Here is a 25,732-nt window from a genome sequence, read left to right on the forward strand (position 1 = left end):
CTGTTTAGGATGTAAAGGTATCTATTTAATATTTTATTTAATGTCTATTTTGTTATATAATACAACATATAACATTTGACATTAATAACATATAAACGTTTGTAAAATATAAAAATGAAATGTTGGGGACATTTATAAAAAATGTATTCCTTTACATAAAAGTGCTTTCCAGAGGTGTAAGAAGTGATAAGATCTTGTACTGTACTTGAGTAAAGGTACAAGTACCAGAGTGTAGAAATACTCAATACTTTTATTATATTGTGTTGTTTATATATATATATATATATATATATATATATATATATATATATATGTATGTGTACAAATGAATTAATATAAAGTGTATGTGAGTGTGTGTATAAATGAATGAATACATCTGTGTGTATACATGTGTGAGTACATATAAGTGTGTGTTTATATGTTTATAAATGAAATAAATGTGTGTATATATATATAAAACAGTATCATTAAATAATGCTGTGTGTGTATAAATGAATGAATACATCTGTGTATATTTATGAATAAATACATGTGTGAGTACATATAAGTGTGTGTGTGTATATGAATAAATGTATATATAAAATAGTATCATTAAATATATATATAAAATAGTATCATTAAATAATGCTGTCAAATAAATGAAGTGCACAGTAATAGTCAAGGTGATATTCAATATTCTGCTGATAAGATAAGATATTTAAAACGTCTTTTGTTTGTCCTGAAACGACATTTGAGAATACACACAGGCTATTTATAGATGATAAAACACCAGTAATACAATCTCAGGAATCTTCGATATGGCTTTGATTACAGGATCGTTTACTTTCAGTCAACAAACAAACAGGATCGTTTACTTTCAGTCAACAAATCCTTTGGAAAGACAAAAAACAACTATTCATCCTGCTTTACCGCGACCGCTATAACAGCCGAAGAATAACAGCCGAAGAAGAAGGCTATGACGCTATCGCGTAGAGCTACATTCTTGCGTAATGCGGAAGCAAAATCTAAACTGGGTTGGAATAACGATAGACGCGTCCCGACCAATCAGAGCACACTGCTCACAGGGAGGGTGGGGCTGGAGCTATTGGAGCTACAACGAGCCGTTAAAGGCAGAGAGTGAAATTCAGTGAATACACGTAGTTTACAGAGATGCTGTATGAGGAACCAATGTGAGTTGCGTTTATCTTTACCCATGGATGCACAATAAGAACGGATCCATATCGTCTTACTGCCATCCCACGGAGCTGTAATAATGGATATATTACACATGTTTGCTGTAATTCATTATCATACTACATGGGCTGTATGATTAAATCTTGTACCGTAAATGTTGTATTAAATAAAGTTAATATTACAAGTATATATACACAGTGCAATCATTCTTTCATGCTAAATGAAGCTCTGTTGCTTGGATATCCATATATATCCATTTTCTCTGTTAGGAATTAATCCAACTCAAATTAGTTACATGAAACTAACCCGAAGAATATAATATCAAAAAGTTAAGCGAAGTTATTGAACTGTTTGTTCAATTTTAGTTGTTTATTGTTTTTTACATCTTGGAAGATTAGTTAACTTTGCAAGTATCGCGAGATGACCACTGTAGGTCTCGGACAAAAGGTCCACGGTGCGGTCAAGCCGAGTTACGCAAGGTTAGTTTGCAGAAAGCGGAACGTGGTCGAGTTAATACCTTTATTAGTGTGACTTTAAGACATGTATCGAGTATAATTTGCATGCACCTCGGCACTGCAGTGTCCCAAAAACAGGTGTCTCACCTGGTGCTTATGTGGGCTCACTTTTACGGAGTTTCTTTATAACATGAATCTAATGTGACAGTGCTGCTGGTCTGTAGTAGGCTACAACAATAGTTATTTATTTTAAGCAAGTTAAAAGTGGGAACTATTTGATATCAAGTTAACTTGGGTCACAACATAATAATACGCTGATGAATGTTTTCAGGCTTCCAGCAACATGTGGAGGCTGAGGAAGTTAATGCAATGCAAATATGTGAGCTGTGAGGATGAATATTTCTGATTTCTTAATTCTGCAGGATCATGAATTACGCTCGGTTTCTGACAGCTGTCAGTGCAGCTAGAAAGCCCTCCGCGATCAGGATGCTGAGTGAGTATTTTTAAATAAACACGTGTTTAAAATGTGACACTCGTTTCATAGAAAATATGCAGAAAATGTTGTGTTATCTAGTAGTGAATGCATGTACAGGCTTACCTGCTATAAGTTTAGCAGTGCAGCCCCTATTCACTGGTTTTGAACTGGTAAATGTGCAATATATAGGCATCACTTTGGGATACAAGTGAACAAATATGACATTTTATGGATCAACAAATCAAATAATTCTAGAAGAAATTTCACATTATTCGATGTCACTCCTATTAACCTGGCCATACACACATAGAGCCAAATATGCTTTAAAACACACCTTATATGTATATCAAATGGGGGAAATGATTACGAATGTAGGTTGCTAGTAATCAGTCCCTCTCATCCATCTCTCTGCTTGTAATCAGCTGAGCTGCAGCAGCGGTCTCCTCCGACTATGATCTCTTTGGCCGGAGGAGCTCCAAACCCCAACACCTTCCCCTTCCTGTCAGCCTCCTTCGGGCTGAAGGACGGACAGACGCTCAACTTCGACGAGGCGCTGATGAAGAGGGCTCTGCAGTACTCTGCCTCTAATGGGTGAGAAAATCTCCTGAACAAAAACAGAGACATTACAGTACATCAGAAAAGTGTGCAGCAGCAGGTGGAGGTTATCATTCTTCTACTAAAGTTTTATTTTATTCAACATTTGCCTCTTTAAACTGTGTCAGGCTGAAATATAATATTCATTTAACCTAATGTTGATTTTTCGTTTTTAGGTGAGACGTTTTTGTTACTTTTTTATGACTATTCCAAACACAATATACGTATATCTACTGAAACCTACCCAGCAACAGCACCTAAAAGTGCTTTTATAAAAGTATAATTAACTGGACTGACAGCATTATAACAGCATGTTCAGTTCTGGAGTTAATGTTCATCACTGTGTAGAATCCCCGAGCTGCTGACATGGATGAAGAAACTGCAGAAGGACCTCCACAACCCTCCGAGCCCGATGGACATGTGTGTGACGACGGGGAGCCAGGAGGGGCTCTGCAAGGTACCCACACCACCTCTACTGTTAGCTGTTATAGTAGCAGGCGGTTAGAGGATCAGCTAAGGGTGATGATGGTGAATGAAGTCCATTGAAGCACAACATATTGACTGAGAGTTTGCAAAGAGCCTTGCTGTTAGCGCCGACGTGATCCAGGAATAATGTGTGCAAGTTTGTGACACCCCGAGGGTCCCAGCAGGCCAAGTTCTCATAATGCACCTGGCTCCGCTACCGGCCTCATCAACAAGGCCCGGCTAGGGCTGCACGATTTTGGGAAAAAATTGAATTGCGATTTTTCTGACAAATATTGCGATTTGTGATATTTGTTTTTAAGCGACCCAACGGAAGTTTATTGTAAAATGCGGCCATATCTCTGGCTAGGAACGTCGCATCAATGCGCTCCCGTCTCTAGCACCCCCGCAGCCCGAGCTACGAGTGAAAGAACTAAACTTACATGAAACTTCCGTTGGGTTGCTTTAAAGTCAAGCTTCAGTTTAAGATTCACCCTGTAATTCAAAAATACTTGGCAGGTGGATCAATCTGTCTATCACCTTCTATCATGGGCCACTTCTGATTGGTTAACAATGGCTGGTACATGTGGAGCACAGCACTTCTGATTGGTGTGGATGACTGACACAGAAGAAGAAAAAAAAATAAAATTGCAGGCTTTGCGATTCGATAATCGCATCATTTGAGATTTCGATTTAAAATCGATTAATCGTTCAGCCCTTGGCCCGGCCCCCCCACTGACGCTTTACCTCAGCCACAACGCAGACCCTATGCATTACATTAATGCAATATCGTTTTTTGTTTTTTTTATTACTGCCAATTTTTATTCCATATTTAATTCCATTCCATTGCAATGTAATACTGTTATATATTTTTAATTATTTTTCTAATTCTCAACCCGTGTTTTTAATTCTTGTTTTACTTTTATGTATGCACCACGACACCGAGTCAAATTCCTTGTATGTGTAAACCGACCTGATTCTGATTCTGTTAGGACAGGAGTGTGAAAACAAATGCAAGCCAAAAGCCTGTGGTTCTTCCTCAGCGCCAATCAGTTGTTGTCACGTCAAAGAAAGACGTTGAATGCAGGAGGAACAACAGATTTCCTGAGGCACAATTTAAGCTTCAACTATCGACCTACTGGCAACACTAGTTTGACATCCACATAAAAAGTGACAATGTTGTTTTTATGACGTGGGGTGATGTTTGGGGTTTCTAGGTGTTTGAGATGCTGGTCAACCCTGGAGACAACGTCCTGCTGGATGCTCCCACCTATTCAGGCACATTAGCAGCGGTGAGAGAATGCTTTGTTTCTTTATGACTACACACTCCTACAGTAACTCCAGCTGCTGTGACCCTCTTACCTTTTGGTTTTCAGCTCCAGCCTCTGGGTTGCAACTTAATAAACGTCTCCAGCGATCAGCACGGCATGATACCTGCGGCCCTGAAGGAGGTTTTGTCTCGCTGGGACCCCTCAGAGGTCCACAAGCCCGGCAGCACCGCGCCCAAGATCCTCTACACCATCCCCAACGGAGGAAACCCCACCGGTGCCTCCATGACGACGCAGAGGAAGCAGGAAGTGTACGAGGTTTGTCTTCTTCTACCAAGTCACACATCACAGCCTCATTTAGATTTGTAATATGACTGCATGTTCACACGGCAGATGGTTAATGACTCACTCTTCTCTGATTGATGCAAAGTGGCCGTTTGAGCGCTGACTCAGCTAATTAGAGCTTGTTGTGAAGCTGATTTCCCTGCAGATTCACTCAGTCGTTTTTTAATGAACGTGTCGTGTTTAATGAACGTGTCGTTAATAGCTGGCCAGGCAGTACGACATGCTGATCATCGAGGACGACCCGTACTACTTCCTGCAGTTTGACAAGGTACAAAGAGAGTTCCCCCACATCAAGTGTTTGGCAGAGACAGTTCATTTCCTCACATTTAAAAAGGTGAAATAATCAATCTGTGTCTTCTGTTATTACTCTGTGGTCTGATCTCAGCATACAGGCTGTACCGAGGAGCCCTTTTTTAAACACATTTAAATCTTCCATTGAGATTTTTGGAACAAAGCTTTGACTACAAGTCGTTATATTTTACGACATCCTACCCTGACTTTTTTTATATATCAGTGGAAGCCTCACTTTGTGTGCAGCAGCCGAGCAAACCGTTTTTAAATGAATTAAAACTGTTGTTTTAGGAAAACGTAATGCTAAGTACTAGGGATTGAAGCAGAATGTTAACTTAGACAAAAACATGTGGTTATTTTTCAGAATGATTCCATTTTCTTTTTTAAATAGATTTTGGTCTTCAAAGTATGATTTATGTTGTGACTCATTTGTCAGCCGTGGGCTCCCACCTTCCTCTCCATGGATGTTGACGGGAGGATCCTCAGGACCGACTCCTTCTCTAAGATCCTGTCCTCGGGGTGAGCGTCTCACTCTGTGTTCAAACCCAGAGTGTGTGAAGCTCTGCTGTTCAAATGTTTGTTTCCCTTAAAGAATCAGGACCTGAATTACAAACTCTAAAAACAAATGTTAACAGACACGTCCTTTCACAAATACACCAATAACCATGTTAATCTTTAAGACCCTGTTCACATTCTTCAGAACCAAGTCGTAAAAATCAGATGTTTGAAATATTCTAACATGCTTGGACAGGTTTTAGGCTTAGTGGTGCCGACTGTACATGAGGACATTTGTTAGCCACATTTTCTTCAGGGTCAGTCAGGATATCCAAATCAGATCTGCGTTTGTTCGTTGATTCCTTGCTTTACTGTTTCATGGATAATGGGACTCTATTCAAGACTAAGGAAAATAAAGTATATATGTTGATGTCTTTGACTCTCTGTTTGTTTCAGGCTGAGAATTGGCTTTGTGACGGGTCCCAAGCCTCTGGTGGACAGGGTGGTGCTGCACATCCAGGCCTCCACCATGCACACCAGCACCTTCACACAGGTAAATGAAGCCATCGCTTCACACCGCCACACCCTGCTCAATCAACATGCTGCATTACTGGTGTGGATGCTTTTAACTGTGTGAAGTCATTTATTCATTCTAAACTACAGCAGATAGAACCTCACAGATACATAGCATTTTATGGCTAACGTCTTTGATGCTTTCAACCTCCAGCAACCTGACATTTACCATGCAGCATGAGGTTCAGCATGCTCTCTCCACACACACAGTGACACCGCAGACTTGTACACACTGCCAGGAGACGTGTTGAGGCCAAGCGAGTCTTTGTGGAGCGACTGGATCGGCAGCAGCTGCAGAGGAGGGCTTAAAAAGGAGGAGGAGGGAGATTAATTAGGACCTGCTGTCAACCTCGCCTCTGCGTTTTTATATGATCTGCATTAAAACAGTGGCAATAACTCTGAGATATTTAAAAATAGAAACATGAAAGCGGAAAGCATTTTAAGTCAAAGAAAGAAAGGTGCGTCACACTCCAGATGTACAGATCTGAGGGGGGATTTTATACCTTAGGGTCATTTTACAGTACAACAATGTTCTGATCTGTTCCAGTCAGTATATAACATGTAACCTGCTTCCTCACAGCTCATGGTGTCTCAGTTGCTGCACAGCTGGGGACAAGATGGCTTCCTTCAACACATAGACGGGTACGCCACTAATGCAGCTGCACCTGCTCGACATTACTAGTTCGACTGGTTAAGAAAGACATTTGATATTGAACACATGATACAGCCATCACTAGGCCACACTGGCAGCGGTGCATGACACCGTTTTCTCTCCTCCCACAGGGTGATTGAGTTCTACAGGAAACAACGCAATGCCATGATCAGCTCTGCGGACAAGTGGCTCAAAGGTGTGTGAACAAGTCAAAACACATTATAATAATAGACAGTGCATAGTTCATATTTGGTTGAATTGATGAGAATCTTTTGAAACGTGATGAAAATAAGAGATCAAATTGGGATGAGTCATGAAGCGCACACCCCAGGCGTTCCTTTTTTTTCTCCTAATGTGTGTGTGTGTGTGTGTGTGTGTGTGTGTGTGTGTGTGTGTGTGTGTTGTGTGTGTGTGTGTGTGTGTGTGTGTGTGTGTGTGTGTGGTGTGTGTGTGTGTTAGATGTAGCAGAGTGGCACACCCCATCAGCAGGCATGTTCCTGTGGATCAAGCTAAAGGGCATAGCCGATACCCAGCAGCTCATTATGGAGAAAGCCTTGGAGAAAGAGGTCAGCACACTTCCTGTTGAATCTCACTCTAACCCTCACACATTAATCCTCTTTGTGGTTTAATATGAAACAAAACCCAATGTAATTACTGCAGGTTAACTTTCTGTACTATAATATCAGTACCCAGAATGCCATTGCTTCTTTCCGCTCGGTTAGTCTCTGTCTGTCAGCAGATCTTTTGCATAAGGGGCAAAGCAGGTTTTGTGTCTGAACAGGAGCCTCATCCCAATACCCCTCCTCGACTCCTCCTTTCCCTCACTCGTGTCCCTTCCTTGCATCTTAGCTCCGCCTCCGTAAGATGCGAGCGAGGGACACGAGGAGGTGACGCGAGGACGGAGGAGTCCTCAGGTATTAATTGGGATGTCCTCGTTCACTCAAACGTTACTCTTAAACGACGTCTGTTAATGATGACATGTGCACAGCTGTATCCCCTCTCATCGGGCTTAACTGAATAACCCCTTAGAACCGGCCCATTTGTGATTAAATATTTATTTAAATGAATGAATCTTTCTCTTGTTAGTCAAGGAATTCAATGATGGTTGGTTCTGCTTTTGTGTTTTAGAAATGAATTGCACATAATAATTCCCACGGAGCTGTGAGCACTTATACATTTATGTGACGCTTTTCCACTCATCTTCCAGTTGTCGGTTTTCCTCTGTTGAAATCGACCAGCTGTGAAGGTTGGAGCGGGGCTTTTATACGCGACTAGTGAAAACACTTCCGCGTAGTCTGCTCGCGTGTCTCCTCCCTTTCGTCTCCTCCCGCACCCCTCCTCCCTCACCCCTCCTCGACTCCTCCGTGTGCATTTCAGCTATTCGGACGTCCTTCAAAATGGCGTGTCTTGATCGATTTCCGGGTCAAGTCCCGGAGGAGGGGAAGAGAGGAGTCGAGGAGGGGTATTGGGATGAGGCTAGTGTGTGGGATGCTGCGGCCGAGCTGCCATTGTGAGAAGGGCTAGAAGCTGAGTGTTTCATCTCCCACACAGAGCATCTAAATCCCTGCTAGCAAATAGCTGATTAGCCGAGTTCAAACAAGAGTGGGTATTATCAGGATGTTCCTAGGTTTCAGGATATTATAAACTACCACACATACAGGGGGAAACACAACTCCTGTTGGGTTAGCTTAGTTTAGCACGAAGACTTAAGGCAGGGAGAAACCGTTAGCTTTGATCCATCCAAATGAAAACTAATAAAAAAGCCAGCACTGCTAAAGCTAACTAATTAACATGGCATTTATGATTTGTTTGATCTGTATCAAGTGTCAAAACTATTTAGGAGTTATGTGTTGGACTATTATTGGCCAGTTCAAATCTGTCTGCATTTGCAATTAATTAAACACACAAACAACTGCTGATTAAATGAGAAAATAATGGTTTTGTTCCCATAAAAATAGGATTAATCAATATTTACCTCTAGCCTCCGAGAATAATCTGGCATTAAACTAAGAGAACATAAGTCATGTGTGTGTTTGTGCGCTGTAGGTGCTGCTGGTTCCCGGGGGGGTCTTCATGATCAACAGCAGTGACCCCTGCCCCTACGTCAGAGCTGCCTTTTCTCTCTCCACACCTGAGCAGATAGACGAGGTACACACACACACACACACACACACACACACACACACACACACACACACACACACACACACACACACACACACACAACACACACACACACCACAACACAACACACACACACACACACACACACACACACACACACACACACACACACACACACACACACACACCACACACACACACACACACACACACACACACACACCACACACACACCACACCACACACACCACACACCACACACACACACACACACACACACACACACACACACACACACACACACACACCACACACACACACACACCACACCACACACACACACCACACACACACACTTTACCAAGACTCTAATCCCTCATAATTTTTCGACAGGCTTTCAGAAGACTCTCATCTCTCATCAAAGAGGCCAAGTGATCAACGAAGATTTGTATTTCCCCTTAAAGATGCGGTTTTTTGTTTTAAGTTATTGTTAAAGGATTATTTTTTAAATATATTATATATTACAGTTGAAATATATTTGAATGTTGTCTAACCTGACTAAAATGTTAAAATAGCCAATGGAGGACCCTCAGAGTCCATGTACTTGATGCTGAATGTTGAACCATTCGTACAAATGAATGAGTTTTAAAACAAATGAAAAGACTACATTATGTTAAAAGATGACAGTTGCTAACCTCCTTACTTGTTGCTCCATCAATACACAACACATGAACCCTGTACTGTATAAAAAAGTAAATACACTTTTTTGTATCTCTTTGTATTTGGTCGTTTGAGTCTTTTTCCTTTTAAACAACATATTTCCCTTGTGGATACAACAGTTACACCACTTACCAACAAATTCATCTTGAGTTGGTACGAAGGATAAAAAACAGTCGTCTAAATCATCATGACCTCTTTCTACACTGGATTGCACACTCTTTTAACCTCAACGATCAAATCTCTAGCAACACATGCCGCATCAACAACAAGTGGATTGTGAAACTGACACAAGCGTTAACCTGACACAGAAGAAAGCCACGAGTCCAAACACAATAAAGTTGTTCTTAAAGGTGGGGTAGGTAAGTTTCAGAAACCGGCTCGAGTGCACTACAATTTGAAAGTACACAGCCGAAAATAATCCGCCCCTTCCTTCAGACTTCCTTACAGAGCACCTCCTCCAACACACATGAACACATGACGTCAGCAGACTGGTGAAAGTGGCTGCCTGTTGCTGGCGAGTCATTGAAGTACTGCTGCAATGCACGCCCAATGACGGCACGCCCAATGAGGGCACGAGATACATTTGTGCGTGCACGAGATGGAAGGCTGACGGACAGGGCGGCAATCCAATCCGTTTAGCCGGCTTCCACAGATGACATTTTTTTATGGAGTTTTTGTCAAAGCATTTAAGATATTCATTGCTATCGGGATGTTAAGAGCATTCCATGGAATATAACAAAAAGTGTATCTCGAGCCGGTTTCTGAAATTTACCTACCCCACCTTTAAAACTCCACATTGCAAGCAAGCGGGTGAATGGTGTCAGATAATCTTCATATTATGAGGTTTTGTCGTCACTGGGGGTTGACCCGCCTTGTGTTCTGCACCCAGTTGTTCAACACTTTTAATCCCTATCTGATCGGATCAGATTTGGATTTTGGGTAGTTCAAAACCAAAAAACAGGATTAGGATTACTTTGATATCCAATCAGATCAGCACATCAAATCCAAGCTTTAATCTGGATCAAATCTTCAAAACGGGTAGTTCAAACCGACAACACAGGATTGGGATCAGTCTGATCCCCAAAAAACTGGATTATCTTGATCCCACCAGAGGGCTGGATTTCCAGAGCAAAATGTACTGTACAATTTATTTGAAAATATGTTTCAGTATAAACCAAACCAGTGAGTTGGAAGGATGGACAAAAAGGGGCCGAATTTTACATCTGCTGAGACGCATGCACTGCTGCAGAGTGTAAGGAATAATTATGACTCCATAGTTGGTATCTTTAACAGAGAGGGTGGAGCGACTAAAGTGAAGAGCGGAATATGGATGGAAGTTACAGACAATGTGAATGCCACAGGATCTGGACACAAGAGGACGGTGGACCAAGTGAGGTTGAGGTGGAAGAATTTGAAGCAGCATGCTACCAAAGACCACAGCCAGGCTAAAAACCCACAGACGGGTAACAAACCATATAGGGGACAATACACAGATGTGGTGCTTGATATCATTGGTGGTCAGCAGTCACAATCTTTTCATGGAATACCAAACGTTGTACTGGATGGCGAGTCGCAGGTATGTGTCATTTTATCCTTGTCCCAGAACTACAATTATTATCTTGTATAATTGCTATTTTCATAGTACAATGGCTATATTTCTTATATAGCATCCTTGTTCTTATAGTATTACAATTTTCCAGGAGCTTGCATGCTTTTGATCATCTTATTAAGGGGTATAAAGTATAGATAAACGTTCATTTCAGGTCGTCAATGCACCTGATGTGACACACACCATTGAAGACGAGGTCCTCCTGACCCATGTGGATCCAGAAGCTGGACCTTCAGCCAGGCCTGATGACACACTGCAAGAGCCACCTCGAAAGAGAAAATGCAAGCGCACTAGACAACCAGAGCAGAGGGACGATGCCTACGAGACTCTGCTGAGCCGTGAAACCGAGAGGGCAGAGATGCAGATCCGTCTGGCCAAAGAACAAATACAGCTGTGCCGGCTTCAGCAAACTGAAACCTCACTGAGAATTCAGCTCCTCAAAGCACGCCTGGGTGATCCAGCTGCCTTTGAATGAATGTTTTTGTTGTTGTTACCCTAGTGGGAGTATTTTTTTAAATTACAATTCCATTATGATTTAATGTCCTATATGTATTTAAAATATATAATTAGACATTATAGAAGTCTCTGCAATGTGGTATCTTGTCGTCCGGCAGCGGCTCAGTCAGTAGGGGCTTGGACTGTGAGCTAGGGTCGCCGGTTCAAGTCCCCGACCAGACCTAAAATATGGAGTGTGGACTGCTACTTAGAGAGGTCCCAGTTCACCTCCTGCCCTGCCGTGGTGCCCTTGAGCAAGGCACCCCCCCCACACTCCAATTGCTCCGCGGGCGCTGTACAATAGCTGCCCACTGCTCCTAGTACTAGACTCCTGGTACTAGGATGGGTTAAATGCAGAGAACAAATGTCACTGTGTGCTCTGCATGTGTGACCATTAAAGAGGGTTTCATCCCCCAGATTCTATTCTTCCTTGTATTGTTTTTCATATCCACGTGACTAGATGGAGATCGGTAGGATTAAAGCACAGATATTCAGGATCTAGTAATCTTGAAAAGTCTGAATCTGGATCAGGGTGATCCCAGCTTTGAAATACTGGGACAAAATCTGTCTGAGTTGTCTGATCCTGGATCACAAAACATGGGATTTCAAAATCTGATCGGATCTGATTGAGATTAAAAATGTTGAACTGCTGGGCCCTCATGACCTGAATAAACAGCAGCGTGGTTAGCGATCAGAACGTTCTGTGAGTTGGTGGACACTGTTGTATTTCCCTTGGCACAGACTTCCTCCCCGTTGTGTTAATATGTGGCACCTCGTGAGCAGAGGGACTGAGCTCTCAGGAGTGTTTGTGTAAAGCTGAAACATTCATCCGTGAAGAAAAATGGGGTCAGATTGTGGGCTTTAAAATCAGGCTTTTGCAGCACTGAAGAAAAGGTACTGGAATCCTCTAATAAGAGATTAGTGTCCTGACTAGTAAAAGTTAAATATGAGTAGTCAAATGCAAGTATTAAAGAGGGAACCCTTACAGAAAGTTACCTTTAAATGTTATGAAATTGAATGTAGAAAAATAACAATACAAATGTTAAAAAGAAAGCACCAGAACCTCTAAACTGTGCTTAGAGAACAGTTAATTACATTACATTACATTGCATTTAGCTGACGCTTTTATCCAAAGCGACTTACAATAAGTGCGTTCGACCAACAAAATACAACTTGAAGAAAACAGAATCATATAAGTACATCAGGCTTCATAGAGCAAAAACATTTCAAGTGCTACTCAACTGGCTTTAGATAAGCCAGTCCTTTATTAGTATATAAGTGCTTCGTTAATAATTCTATCGCTCGAAGTGGAGTCGAAAGAGATGAGTTTTCAGTTTGCGCCGGAAGATGTGCAAGCTATCTGCCGTCCTGATGTCAATGGGGAGCTCATTCCACCATCCTGGAGCCAGGACAGCAAACCCACGTGTTTTTGCTGATGGGAACTTGGGTCCCCCTCGCAGCGAGGGTGCAGCGAGTCGTTTGGCTGATGCAGAGCGTAGTGCACGCGCTGGGGTGTACGGTTTAATGTTACAGCTAATGTGTGATAAACACAACCACACACATTACTTTAAATATCCATATTTCTATACATAGATGGAGCATTATTGACTGTTTGACCTGTTACAGAGTGTCCATTTCAGACTTTAACAGTGGTTTCAAGGTCAGTCACTTATCAGCTCCTGTACACAAACATAACCCTGACCTAGTCTTTATTTAGAAGAGCTTCTGTTCTGCCTCGATTTCTTCCAGGAATTATTTTTTGTTCAATGGGAAGTGTGATGTTCCCTCCTGCTTTTTAGGCCCCTGATCCCATTTATATTGCAGCTTCTATCCACAACACTGAAGTCCACCTTAACGTCTTTTCATACTCCAACCTTTTAGCTTTCAATAATCATAAATGCAGAAGAAATGGGTTTCCATTTACCTGTCATTATATTCTACGTCTTAAAGCACTCAAACCACTACCTGCAAAACCAAATTAAATGCACTAGCACTTTACCTTTATGCAAGCAAGGTTTTCAAGGCCGTCTTTTTCTGTATAGTGTTTGATGACACACTGGAAAACTGCCAAGCTGCTGCTGGCTGTTCAGGAAGCTTCAAGGCCAGGCTGCACAGACACATGTCAGGAATACAGATGGGTGACATATTGAAAGAAAGAACAACATTGTAAGTCTCAAAATGTTGCATAGCTGTTGGGTTGAGATTTGGTGCATGCATGCTGCACTGATGACTGAGAGAAATGTGAAAGGGGTGGCTTGTATTGACAAATCAAAGGAAATTATCACCTAGATCTCAATCTTTTCGTAGCTTTATGGAGCATTTATGGCATGTAACAGGCACATATTAACGTCAGGAGTGAATGTTGTTGAATGTTGACTCTAAATGGATGCTAATTTCTCTTGGTTGCCCTCTCAACTTAAAACATTATCATGCCTTGTGCTTACTCCCCATAAGTGGCCAAAAAGTCCATTGATGCAGCTTTAAACTGGTGTGAGGAAATATCAATAATAGGGACCCCTGTGACAACAACATCCATCTATTTTATGCAATGGGGAAAAGTACATTTACTCAAGTACTGTACTGTAATATTTTGAAATGGACCAATCTGCAGAATGAGTACTTTTACTTTTGGTACTTAAAGTATATTGTGATGCTAATATTTTTGTAGTTTTACTTGATTTGCAATTCAGGAGTTTTACTTGTAACATAGTATTCCTACACTCTGGTAGGCTACTTCTACTTTTACTCAAGTAGCCTACAAGTTCAGAGTAGCCTACTTTTCCCACCTCTGATTATATGTTCTACCAGTAAGACAGACATATTATACACATGTCCTCTTAAAATGTACTGAAATGCAATTAAGGTCCCATTTCAGGGTTGGTATGAATGCTCAAATCAAATCAAGTTTTATTTATATAACATATTTATAAACGATTTTTGGTCGAGCCAAAGTGCTGTACATAAAATAAAAATAGCCTACAGTAGAGACACTTTACAGCAAATACAACAGCACGTGCTCATACAGGGCAAGGGCATCTTAGTCTTAATAAACATGTAATTGCTCCACCTGCTCTGCATACACCACTGGGCGATGTTTCCTCCAGTCTTTAGTCTGGATCTGCAGGTTATAGCGGACTATTATCGGTAGGGGGAGGATGGAGATGCGGAGAAACAGCTAACGACGGACATCCACTCCTCTGGTGTTCCCCACTAAACGTTAACAACGACAGACAATGATGTGAGTATACATATATGTATTTATAACCTGTAAAATATCTTATTAAATAGGCTTTACGTCAACGTTTGAGCTGCTGACGTCGACGTTAAGTTGGTCGTTTTGCAGGAGGCAACGTTACCGCAACCCTCGACATAAATGCAGCTTTGACGTCATTCACTTTATTCATATAATATGTTTCGTTAACTGTAGTTACACTTAAATAATGTGTCATATTGTGAAAGAGCTACCTTAATTGTTTGCACATTTATAGAAAGGGTGCCGTGATGTAAAACCCTCCAGCACGTAGCCGTGTCCCACGCCCTTGTTTTGTAATGTCTGGCGATCAAACTGCACGAAATCTTCAAAGCTTTTTCACATGACATGACTGATGTAATTCAATAAACTATTATTCTTGAAGATGTCATCATCGGTGTGCATTTAAAAGCCGGACATGCGATCTTCTGGGGCTGTATGTGGGAAAAACGAAGCGAACAGGGAATTAGACGGATCCCACATACAGTTCCGTTATGTTGCAGTGGCTTAGTTTTTCCTTCAAATCCAGCAAAAAATGCATCTCTTATAACACAGGATACATCTGTTAGTTTTAATTTAAGTTTCAGATGACCTAATGTAGCTCTATTGCACGTTTTGGATACCTACATGTACTGTGAATGTTTATAGCTGCTTTTAGCTGTGAACACGTAGCTAGTCTTTGTGTAACAGATTAAATGCAGTCATTTTACTTAACTGAATGAACATGAATATGCTCAATATGTAAGATCAATAGTACAGCAGGCAATGATTTCAGTGCTGATGGATTATGTGAAATCATAAATCTACAACACAATGACTTTGGAGGGGAACATGTTTTATTTCTTCCATTTATAGTATAGGTAATGTATATAGTTTAAGTTAAATATGTTTGAACCTTTGGTGTGGGTTGATTAAAGAACAGCTACTTGAAGATTTTACCTTGGGCTGTTGTGAATTTTGTGATGGCATTTGTCAAAGATTGTGGGTCAACACTGTGAGAAACTATATGAATCAGCCAAGCCTACCATAATATTGAAGCTGGCCAACAACATTGTCTCTGACCCCAACGAAGTCCTGAACCGTGAATATGAATTGTTATCAAATCAGAGGTACCTGGTCCTATATGTAATGAAGTTACTGAAGCACTCTTTTGAGCACCAGTTAATCCTCAAATAAATACAGAGGTTAAACCCAGTTCAAATGTACGATAGAGGGTCCAGATAATGCTGTCTTCAGTAATTGTAATAGTATGTAAATGTCTGTTTCCTTGTATCGTGCTGCTGTGTTGTTAAGTCCTGAGGCATTATGACTAACACATGTCATTCACCTTCTTGTTTTCTAGTGAGGTGTTTCAAGCCACAGAGCTGAATACCAAATTGCCTTCTACTTCAAAGAGATAGCCAGTGTGCTGGATGGATAACCAGGAGGCATGACAGAGTCTCTTCCCCCGCGGGGTGACGCACCAACAGTTGGAGAAAATGCAGTGGGCTGGAGGATACGTTTTCCTGATCCTGGCATCCCTTATCGCCTCTCACACCACCGGGGCCTTATCAGTGGACACGGACGCAAACCAAACAGAGAGCGGCAATGTGACAGACGGATTTGGCCCGGTTGTGTTCACAAAAGTGAGCCAGATAATTGCCCGTGAGGGGAACTGTGCGCTGATTGATTGCAATATCACCGGGGAGCCGTTCCCCAGTGTTCAGTGGTTCAACTCCCATGGAGAGCGCCTGGACACGGAGACTAATGGTAAGACAGATTGTACCGTTACTTAAAACCCCTGCTCTCTTTGTCACCAGCAATGCTAGGAGTGTCTGGGTTATTATTCACTCGGAATATGGCTTCTGAAAGTTAACATTTATGTGCATAATATAGTTGTAACACTTGAATTAGTAGTTAGTACACGCACGGTTTCCAACAGGATATGAAAATTCTCCTCAGCCTGCTCAGTGTGTATCAACATGGTTCACATTCTGTATCTCAAAATCTCAAAGATAGCCAGGGGGCATTTATGAGATGTGCGTACACGCTATAAAATGGCCACACATCCATTTGATCCGCTATTAAGGGTAGTATTGGCCCGCTGCCTGGCTCAGTGACACTTCCAGGTGTCGCATATTGTATTCAGCCAATCGTTTGTGTCGCAGAAATAAACCCGGAGGACTCAAGTTATGGGCAAAAATCTGCACACTACTTATTATTTTGTACTGTGTTTTCTGTGGCAGTATGTCTTGTTTTGAATAAACCAGTGCATTCAATTAACAAAACTTCATACATTTGGTCCAAAAATCCTTCAAAGATATGCAGAAATGCCCATAGCTCTGGCCAGATCTCACCTTGGTGGACAGTCTATTAATATCACATTACATATCACCCATCCCTAGAAACTGATATTTCATTTAGAGTGTTATAACTGGCATTAATGTAGTATACAATACGTAGATAAGGTCTTAAGGATACTCACCCAAATGTGCTTCTCTGGAGGTGTTTTCAGCTTAGTCACTGGGAAATATGACGGTGGTGGGTCCTGACGCTGTGCATCATTTAAAGGCACAGCCAGTGTGTGAGCCTGCATGGAAAACACCAGTACTCTCAGGTGTTTCAGTGCGCATCGTAGAATACCAATCATAGAAAGGGTTGAAGTACACCTTGTCTCTTTTAGGAGAAAAGAAGAACTGTGTCAAAATGTACATGCTACATTCAAAGAACAGGAAATCACATTTTTCGAGATGACTGCAGATATGTTGAATTAAGTGATCAAATCCTATCTTCTGTTACATGGGAAAGATATTTTGTATATTCAAGGGCGAGACAGGAAACCGTTTTTTTTGTCATAGTTCCAGACGTTTCTCTAAAACGCCCTCATGCTGAGAAGTCAGGATTGGTTCTCAACAGATTTGTATAATTATTTCACATTTTGTCTGAACACAGAAGTGATTATTTCCTTAATAATTAGATTCAGGAAACCATTTAAAGAGGTTTTCAGTAGTGATTTTCATTAAAGCCGAGACTCCTCCGCCTGTGTTTTGATGACTGGCTGCGTCTCAGGTCGACTATTTTCATTTCCTCGCTCGTCGGTCCTCGGTCTCACCGGAAGTTGATTTGTCTGCGCCATCTTGAGTAGCTATTATTTCTGCCAGAGGATCGAGGAGCGAGGAGCGATAACCGAGGAACCACCAGACCATCCTCCGGTGAAATCCTCAGACACTCGCCCCGCCCCCTTACTGTGTATCGCTCACTGATTGGACGATGCAGTGCATGCACTGATCTGATGCTTCTTGACATGAGAGCCGTTTCCCAGCGGAGTGAAGAAAATACATGAAACTCACGAGAGTCACTCCTCAGTTTATACCGTGTTTTGTTTAAATTCATGTTTCATTTAGTGACAAATATGTGATAAATCTGAACAACTGGTGGGAGGGACTAAACGCAGGGAAACGACGCAAGGATTCCATTTAATCGACCTGAGATGCAGCCTGTGGTTCACCTGAGGAAGGGAACAATGCTTCTCCTAAGCCGGCCTGTTGAAGCCTGCCATCAGAGCGCAGTGTTGTTATTATGACTCACAAACCCAGAGCAGTGTGTGCACCATCATAGAGATTCTCCCCTGGGCGACACACAGGAATATAATGAGCGAGGAGGATGTTTCCCTCACAGCAGGCAGCACTTCCAGAGCAGTGACTGCAACCTGCCTGCTCTTGTTTCCTCTGCAGATATCTGGCATTTATAAGCTGCCTTTTCCCCTTCCTACAAAGTTGCTTGTAGTATTGGGCAGCACATCAATCGCATCACATGGTCCGGTGATTGGGGTTAAAATTAGAAATCTCTCAGTGGAGAAGGCGGACGGGCGGGACGTTGTTGTCGGCCTGGCTGCGTTTCCTGAACCCCATTCATCTCCTCCAGAGGATACCAGTGTGGGAAATCAATCATTAGAGCTTGGAGAAGACGGGGGAATCGTTTTATCATCTCCTCCAGACCTCTGGATTTACAAACGCCTTCTGTGATATCTGTCTATCATTTTCCTCAAGACTTTGCTGCATGTGGATGAAATGCTGCTCTGGGGGTTGTCATTTTTATCAGGAGCGGTATTAAGCCAAAGGTATACAAATACAAATAACTGTTGACAGTACAGTACAGCCAGCAGCCCTGTTAGCTTAGCATAGCTGGCATAAAGACTGACTTATCCGAACAAATGTCAAAACAACCCTGGGTTTACCTCCTTTGTTTAAAAGGACACTACTTAAATTACACTTGAATCCCTAACAGGACAAGCAGCCAAATATCATGCATGTGTTTTTACCATTTGTATTTTGCTGAACTCGCAGAAGGTCGACCTCTAGGGTCCATCACAGAAGCTGCAAAGGAGGGATATTTCAGTTATTTAAGGGTTATTATGTGTAAAAAATCATATGTATAATATTCATTTCATTTGCCTTCAACACAGCTTTGTAGGAATATTGTCTTTTTACAGTAAAAAGGCCTAAGGGTGTATGCTTATAGTTCCCCTGTTTTAAGTCTTTGTGCTAAGCTAACCATCTGCCGCCTCAGCTTTATGTTGAAAATAGAGACACGAGCGAGGCATCAATCTTCTTATCTAACTCTCCCACAGAAAGCAAATAAGCGGATTTCCCTAAATGTCAAACTATGGAACTGTGGAAACATTGGTATAACTGCCTTTTTTATTATATTTGAGTGTTGTATGTTTTTGTAATAATGGACCAAGAGTCTCTTTAAATAAAGATGATATCCCTTTGAACCGCACAAAGGGTGTCACATCACAATAAAGCTCGATCACTCTATCAGTCAGAATCACCACCTTATTACTTAGATAAGAACTGATAAACAAAGCAAATGAACCCGACACTCATACATCTACCACCGGTGTCCACTGCTCGGCAGGTGCTCTGTATCTATTTACATAAATTAAATCTTTTCCAAAGGTTCTGGTAGTGTACTGTCACCGCCTTGGTTTGAACAGTGCGCTTCAACATTTGACCTAATTGTGACTTTGAAGATGGTTTATTTTGTAATGTGAGAGAAACAACCCTTAAACCTCTCCAACATGTAAATGGATCGTCCTTGCTTTGATTACACAAACGTCAGCACACAGAGCAGCCCCACCTGTTTAAATATTGAAGGCACGAATAATAAAGTCACTGCTGCCCTTCTATCTGAACACACAAGCCGATATAAATATACCCTATTGATCATAACATGGCTGTTCATTTCAGCGCCAAACGTTGAGAAAGGCACAGATGGAGAGGGGACACTGCTGCTTTCAAATGTTAACAAACCGCTGCTCAAAGACACTTGTTATTTTCCATTGCTTTAGTGCCAAAACAATGTGTTCTCTTGAGCTTAAAAAGAGTCAGTGCAGAGGTGCAACATCAGCACATCTGAATAAGCAGTTCCTATTGGAGAGCAGCTGCAACAACACTGCAGAGGAGAGTTCACTGTTGATCACACGGGGAGGGGAACAGATGCATTAAGAGGATTTCAGGATTTAAACCTTGATTGTGAGTTACTGGGCAAACTGCATGTTCACTGGGTTATGCAGTACCAGTCCATAATGTCTTTTTTTAAATAACAGGTCAGCAATGTGTGGTACCGAAAGAAAAGGATTGGTTGTAGCTTTTTTTCTCGTACTTGGCTGTCGTTTAGATAGCTTTGGTTTTTCACTTAAGTAATTGGTTAGATCTCATAATGTGGAACAGTCGTACAATTCCCTGGACATCTTCAAGTCATCATTAAAAACTCACCTGTTCACCATGGCCTTTGACCCCTAACCCATCACAGCCTGCTTCCACCCCTACTGCTATTTATTCAATGTGTTACTTTATTATTTGCCCCTTGTGTTTGTTTGTTCGCCATGTGTTCACCATGGGTCCTTTGAAAGGCGCTATACAAATGTCATCTATTATTATTATGATACATGAAGAAAATCGCAAGTGAATCATACCATCATACAGGTTGTAATTAGAGAAGAGCTGCAATAACACAACCCAAGTTATAATTAATCATAGTTTGTTGGTAGTTTGTTTTACTCATGACTTTCCTCCGTCTCTCTGCAGGGGAGAAATGGTGGCTGATGGATTCGGGGATCCTCAACATCACCAACATCGAGTTTGCAGACCGTGGGAAGTACACCTGCATGGCGTCCAACGCTCTGGGCAGCTCTAACTGCACGGTGACTCTGCGTGTGGTCATCACTAACGGCGACATGGGCGTGTACTACATGGTGGTGTGTTTGGTGACCTTCACCATCATCATGGCCCTGAACATCACGCGCCTCTGCATGATGAGCAGCCACCTGAAGAAGACGGAGAAAGCCATCAACGAGTTCTTCCGCACCGAGGGCGCCGAGAAGCTTCAGAAGGCCTTCGAGATCGCCAAGCGGATCCCCATCATCACCTCGGCCAAGACGCTGGAGCTGGCCAAGGTCACACAGTTTAAAACCATGGAGTTTGCGCGGTACATCGAGGAGCTGGCGCGCAGCATCCCCCTCCCGCCGCTCATCATGAACTGCCGCACCTTCATGGAGGAAATCCTGGAGGTGGTGGGGGTGGACGAGATGAGACACACCTTCCTCAGACAGTCGCCCGAGGGGTGCCGCGAGATCGTCACCAGGAGCATCGGGGCGAGGGACGTGTTCACCATCCTGCAGGAGAGGGAGATGGAGCGAGGGCGAGAGAGGGAGCGCAGCGAATCGCCCGCCGCCGACTCGGACAACTCGTCGGTCCACGAGCAGCCGCAGCACATCGCCATCCAGGTGTCGGTGCACCCGCAGCTCGCCATCGAAGGTTGCTGCAGCATCGAGGCTCCTCCCCCTCAGCCAGAGACCACGCCCTCATCGCCCCCCCCCTCTTCCCCACCTCCACTCCCTCCTCTGGAACAGGAGGAGGAGGAGCCGGAGCTGGAGCCTGAGGCAGCAGTAGAGCAGGAAGTAGAGCAGGAAGTAGAGCAGGAAGTCAAGCAGGCAGTAGAGCAGGCAGTAGAGCAGGAAGTAGAGCAGGAAGTGGAGCAGGAAGTGGAGCAGGAAGTCGAGCAGGAAGTAGAGCAGGCAGAGTCCGAACCCATAGACGACAGTAAACCCGCCCCCTGCCAGGTGTTCTACGAGAGCCACGTGTGACGAGACAAACGAACCCTTGAGGAGCGAAGAGTTATCCTGCTATGCATTTCCACTTGAAGGTCAAAGGTCAAATAAACAATCACATTTGTATCCATCTTTCCTGAACGAAACAATCCTGAAACCTTTGTAGGCGACTGAGAAAAGACACTTTAGCGGGTTCCCTCTCTGGACTCTCATGCTTGAATGTACATGGCAGGGGTAATCAATATTATTAATGTAATAAGCAGCGAATTGTAAAGGATCACGTGATTTTCATAGCTCAGATTTGATGATTTCTTTTCGGTTTTTTTGTTTCTGACAATGCGAGGGGTTTTATGACTTACTCCAGAAAACTGCCTCAAGCTGGTCTTCGTGCCGTTTCCTCAAACCGTGAACACTAAGCTTCTTTCATCCGCTCCAGAATCACATCCAGCTTCTGCAGAGCTACAGCTGATCTGCTGTTAGTGAACAACGTCCTGCTCAAATAGAGAGGCATGCTCGGTCACTACTTCATGATCGTACGGGCTACGAGTAAGCCAGGTTAATCTATGTGTGTACAGTATATTACAGGACCGGGTCACACACACCTCTGGGTAGAGTTTTTGTGTTTTAACTGAAATATTTCTAATAGTATTACCCATTGTGGTGTGATTTTGTGTCTCAGCTAGCAGTTTTAATTTAAATATTTTTTGTTTCTTTTCCTCCGCTTTGTGCCGTTTTTAATTTATTTAATTCCCGACCTGCTCTCGGCACCTTCTTGCTTCTGCAGAGGCTTTACACTAGTACCGTTGCATTTTTGCTGCATGTGAACGTTGGGACTGAAAGGTCCTTCTTCCTTTGCTTGGAGAGGAGCTGGACGTGTTCTGCTTTTACTGGTGCTCTTAAAGATGGCTCTTTTTTTGTAGTGGATTAAATGAAAGTGCTGTGTTAAAAAAGACATTGGTATTTTTTTTTTGCCCAGACATAAACACAGCTTCATCTACTATGACTTCACGGCTCATCGAGGGAATTCATCTCCTTTTCCTACAACCATACGTGTTAAAACTTGAACTGAGATAAGTCTCATTCAGAGGGGCTTTAGACAAAGTAGTTTAAAAACCCTTCTGTCTTTAAAAGAAGTCAAATACATCAATCCAGAAGTATATATGTATCCCTGCAGTCCCAAATCTATAACAAATCATACACAAAAATCCTCATAACTCCAATACTTTTTTGAAGTTACTTTTGAAGTATCAAGGTAATGATTATAATGACCTGTTCTTCCATGAGTACACGGCAAACAGGAACTGCTTATAGCTAATTCTGCTTACTTAACGCGGTGCCAATCTGCCAAAAAATAAATATATATAGAAGATAGGATACTAACATTATTTAAGCCAACCGATACACAAGGTGTTTACAGAGCTCGATATCTTCCATTGTCTGTCTCTGTTTGCAGGAGAAAAGAGCAAAAAGGACAGAAAGTGTGCTTGCTTTGTTCATGCAGGAAGGTCTATATATTAACCAGTACAACAGCTGTGATACCACTTGCAACCAGGACATTTACAGTATACCAAATACACCCTGTTTTAATAAAAAATACTTAACAAAACATTTCCATAACTTTGTCAACGAAGCAGTTAAAAAGGGTGATATTTATGAGTTTTTGCCGCTCTTGCCAGCCAGCAGACACACAGACAAGTGTCCGGTTTCCGACGGCCATGAATGATAGATGTTCTGTAACGGGACACGAGGAGAAGACATGAAGCAGTCTCTCTCTCTCTCAGCCACTGTTGTGTCTCCGAGCTTCTTTTAAACTCTGAAAACCAAAGGCTGCTCTCAACAAAGACTACTCTGTGTTTGGGGAAGTGGAGGGCCCCCATCGCCTCCCCCAGACTCAGCTCAAAATCTCTCTTAATCCACCACCCCCCCCCTCACCCAACAGTAAATCCACTGTTAACTCGAATGGTGATGCAGACAGACACTGCACTGTTAAGCTGTCTCTAAGCAGCAAGACAACAACCAGACCACACAGTGAGGTGCACTGGAGGTATGGGTACAGAAGGGGGCAGCAGTAAATCAACTATGGACTAGAGCTGTGAAATTAATGATTAGTAGAGCTTTGATGCCCCCTACAGGAGGTCACGACCATGGGCGGACTGGGACTCTCGACCGGCCCGCCTCGGTACCGTAAGTAAATACCGCTAGTGTCACGATTATAGGTGTTTGTTTGCATAGCCATTAAATAGTGGGACTTCCATGATACAGATTTGACAAATATTGGTCAAAATCAAAGCGTTTATTTGAGACGGAAAAAAACCTAGTGTGATGCAAATAAGTGTGTAGCTTCGAGACTTAATCTTGTTTATTTTTGATTGAGTGTAAGAACAATAATTTACAGTTTGAAAATAAAACACTACTAAAATGTCCACTTACTTGTTCCTGAGCTTTTGGTTGGTTAACAAGGTGCTTTTAAAACGTCTCCTGCATTCATTCTTGACCCTAGAAACAGCAACACTGAACATTGTATCTGTTGATGAAGACGTCGAGATGGGGTGGAAACATGGAGATCTTGTTCTTACAGGGATGAAACATTGTAATAAATAGTCCGCTCTCTGGTGCGCACCAGACCACAGTTTGTTACATTGTTTCATTTTTCAGAAGGTTCGGTTTGCGTTCACACCATGGTTCACACGGGCAAAATTCAAACGGACTATAAACTTTAAACACAAGTCATGTGCACGGAAATGCTGTTCAACCAGTGGCGGCCGGCCCATAGGGGTGCTAGGGGCGCCGCCCCACCTCTTCCCACATACACAAATTAATTTAATTAAAAAATATATTTTTATTTTTATTTTTAATGAACAAGGTAAATATCATACAATTGGTATCAGTAAAATGTATAATCTACCATAAAATCTCGTTTAAAATTGTGTTACGATGTCTAAAGTTACTGATAAGTCCTGCCTGGCCTTGCCCATGGCATTAGTTTATCATTACCGGGCGGAGCCCCCGAGACAAACGGCAGCAACAAGCACGTTGCAAAAGTCTCAATAGTAAACTGTGTCGCCGAAACATAATTTCAGCCAATCAGCGCCGTCAAATATTTTGGCGCCCACGTTGCTTACGTGCGTTGACGTGAGTTGTTTTTTAGACTCGTGAGTGACCAAGGTGACGCAGTATTTGGATGAGAATGGTGTGCAGGTGGAGTCGCCGGACCTCGGTCCGCACCCAATTCCGTGCAAGAGCTACTCTCCAATCCTTTCCAAAGGAGAAGTTTGGGAGATAAATTGATACTTAAAGGGATAGTGGAAATCCGCGAATTTTGGGTTTAACTTATGTATTTTTATTAAAAAGAAGCATATTAAACAATTTTTTTTTATTTCATCCGCCTAGTTTCATTTTATTTTCAATTTTACTGCGCCCTCTCAATGAAATGAAATACTTCGGGAATCGTCGGGAATCTTCGGGTGATGACGAGAGCTCAGGAAGACGGGCACAAACAATGGCGGACATTCAATAGCATTTGCATGTGAATAGCCGACCTTTATTATGGTGAATAGATGTGTTTTGTATGGCTGTAGTGCGACAGAAAAATTCTACGTGACACAACGACATTGGATTAACCTTGAGATGCGTTTTTATTCCGTTGAACACAACTTTT

General features: G+C 42.3%; 2 protein-coding genes across 3 annotated transcripts; both read left to right on the forward strand.

Annotated features, from left to right (window-relative positions):
* The first annotated feature begins 1,059 nt into the window (after positions 1–1,059).
* aadat (aminoadipate aminotransferase) lies at positions 1,060–9,688 on the forward strand. Of its 2 annotated transcripts, none has more exons than XM_034230401.1 (14): positions 1,060–1,169; positions 2,051–2,121; positions 2,526–2,694; positions 3,046–3,154; positions 4,377–4,451; positions 4,536–4,745; positions 4,975–5,040; positions 5,500–5,582; positions 6,015–6,111; positions 6,712–6,773; positions 6,915–6,979; positions 7,243–7,349; positions 8,830–8,931; positions 9,301–9,688. In XM_034230401.1, exons 1-14 carry the CDS (start codon positions 1,150–1,152, stop codon positions 9,340–9,342), a joined length of 1,278 nt encoding a protein of 425 aa, XP_034086292.1. In that variant the 5' UTR covers positions 1,060–1,149; the 3' UTR covers positions 9,343–9,688. The 2 variants fall into 2 exon arrangements, with proteins under 2 accessions (XP_034086292.1, XP_034086291.1); XM_034230400.1 differs by lacking the exon at positions 1,060–1,169 and adding an exon at positions 1,573–1,652.
* Positions 9,689–16,410: 6,722 nt separating this feature from the next.
* mfap3l (microfibril associated protein 3 like) lies at positions 16,411–23,680 on the forward strand. The gene is given in 3 exon segments (XM_034230399.1): positions 16,411–16,434; positions 16,436–16,730; positions 21,053–23,680. Coding segments are annotated over 3 exon segments (1,377 nt in total). The 3' UTR covers positions 22,111–23,680.
* The last annotated feature ends 2,052 nt before the right edge of the window (positions 23,681–25,732 follow it).

The sequence above is a fragment of the Gymnodraco acuticeps genome, unplaced genomic scaffold (genome assembly GCF_902827175.1).
Source record: "Gymnodraco acuticeps unplaced genomic scaffold, fGymAcu1.1, whole genome shotgun sequence".
Classification (NCBI taxonomy): Eukaryota; Metazoa; Chordata; class Actinopteri; order Perciformes; family Bathydraconidae; genus Gymnodraco; species Gymnodraco acuticeps.

Excerpts from the sequence above, each read along its gene's own strand:
- aadat (XM_034230400.1), top strand. The coding sequence starts at position 1,594 with ATGACCACTGTAGGTCTCGGACAAAAGGTCCACGGTGCGGTCAAGCCG. Across the intron at positions 3,155-4,376 it reads GCCAGGAGGGGCTCTGCAAG|GTGTTTGAGATGCTGGTCAA; the intron begins GTACCCACACCA and ends TGGGGTTTCTAG. Across the intron at positions 4,746-4,974 it reads GGAAGCAGGAAGTGTACGAG|CTGGCCAGGCAGTACGACAT; the intron begins GTTTGTCTTCTT and ends TGTCGTTAATAG.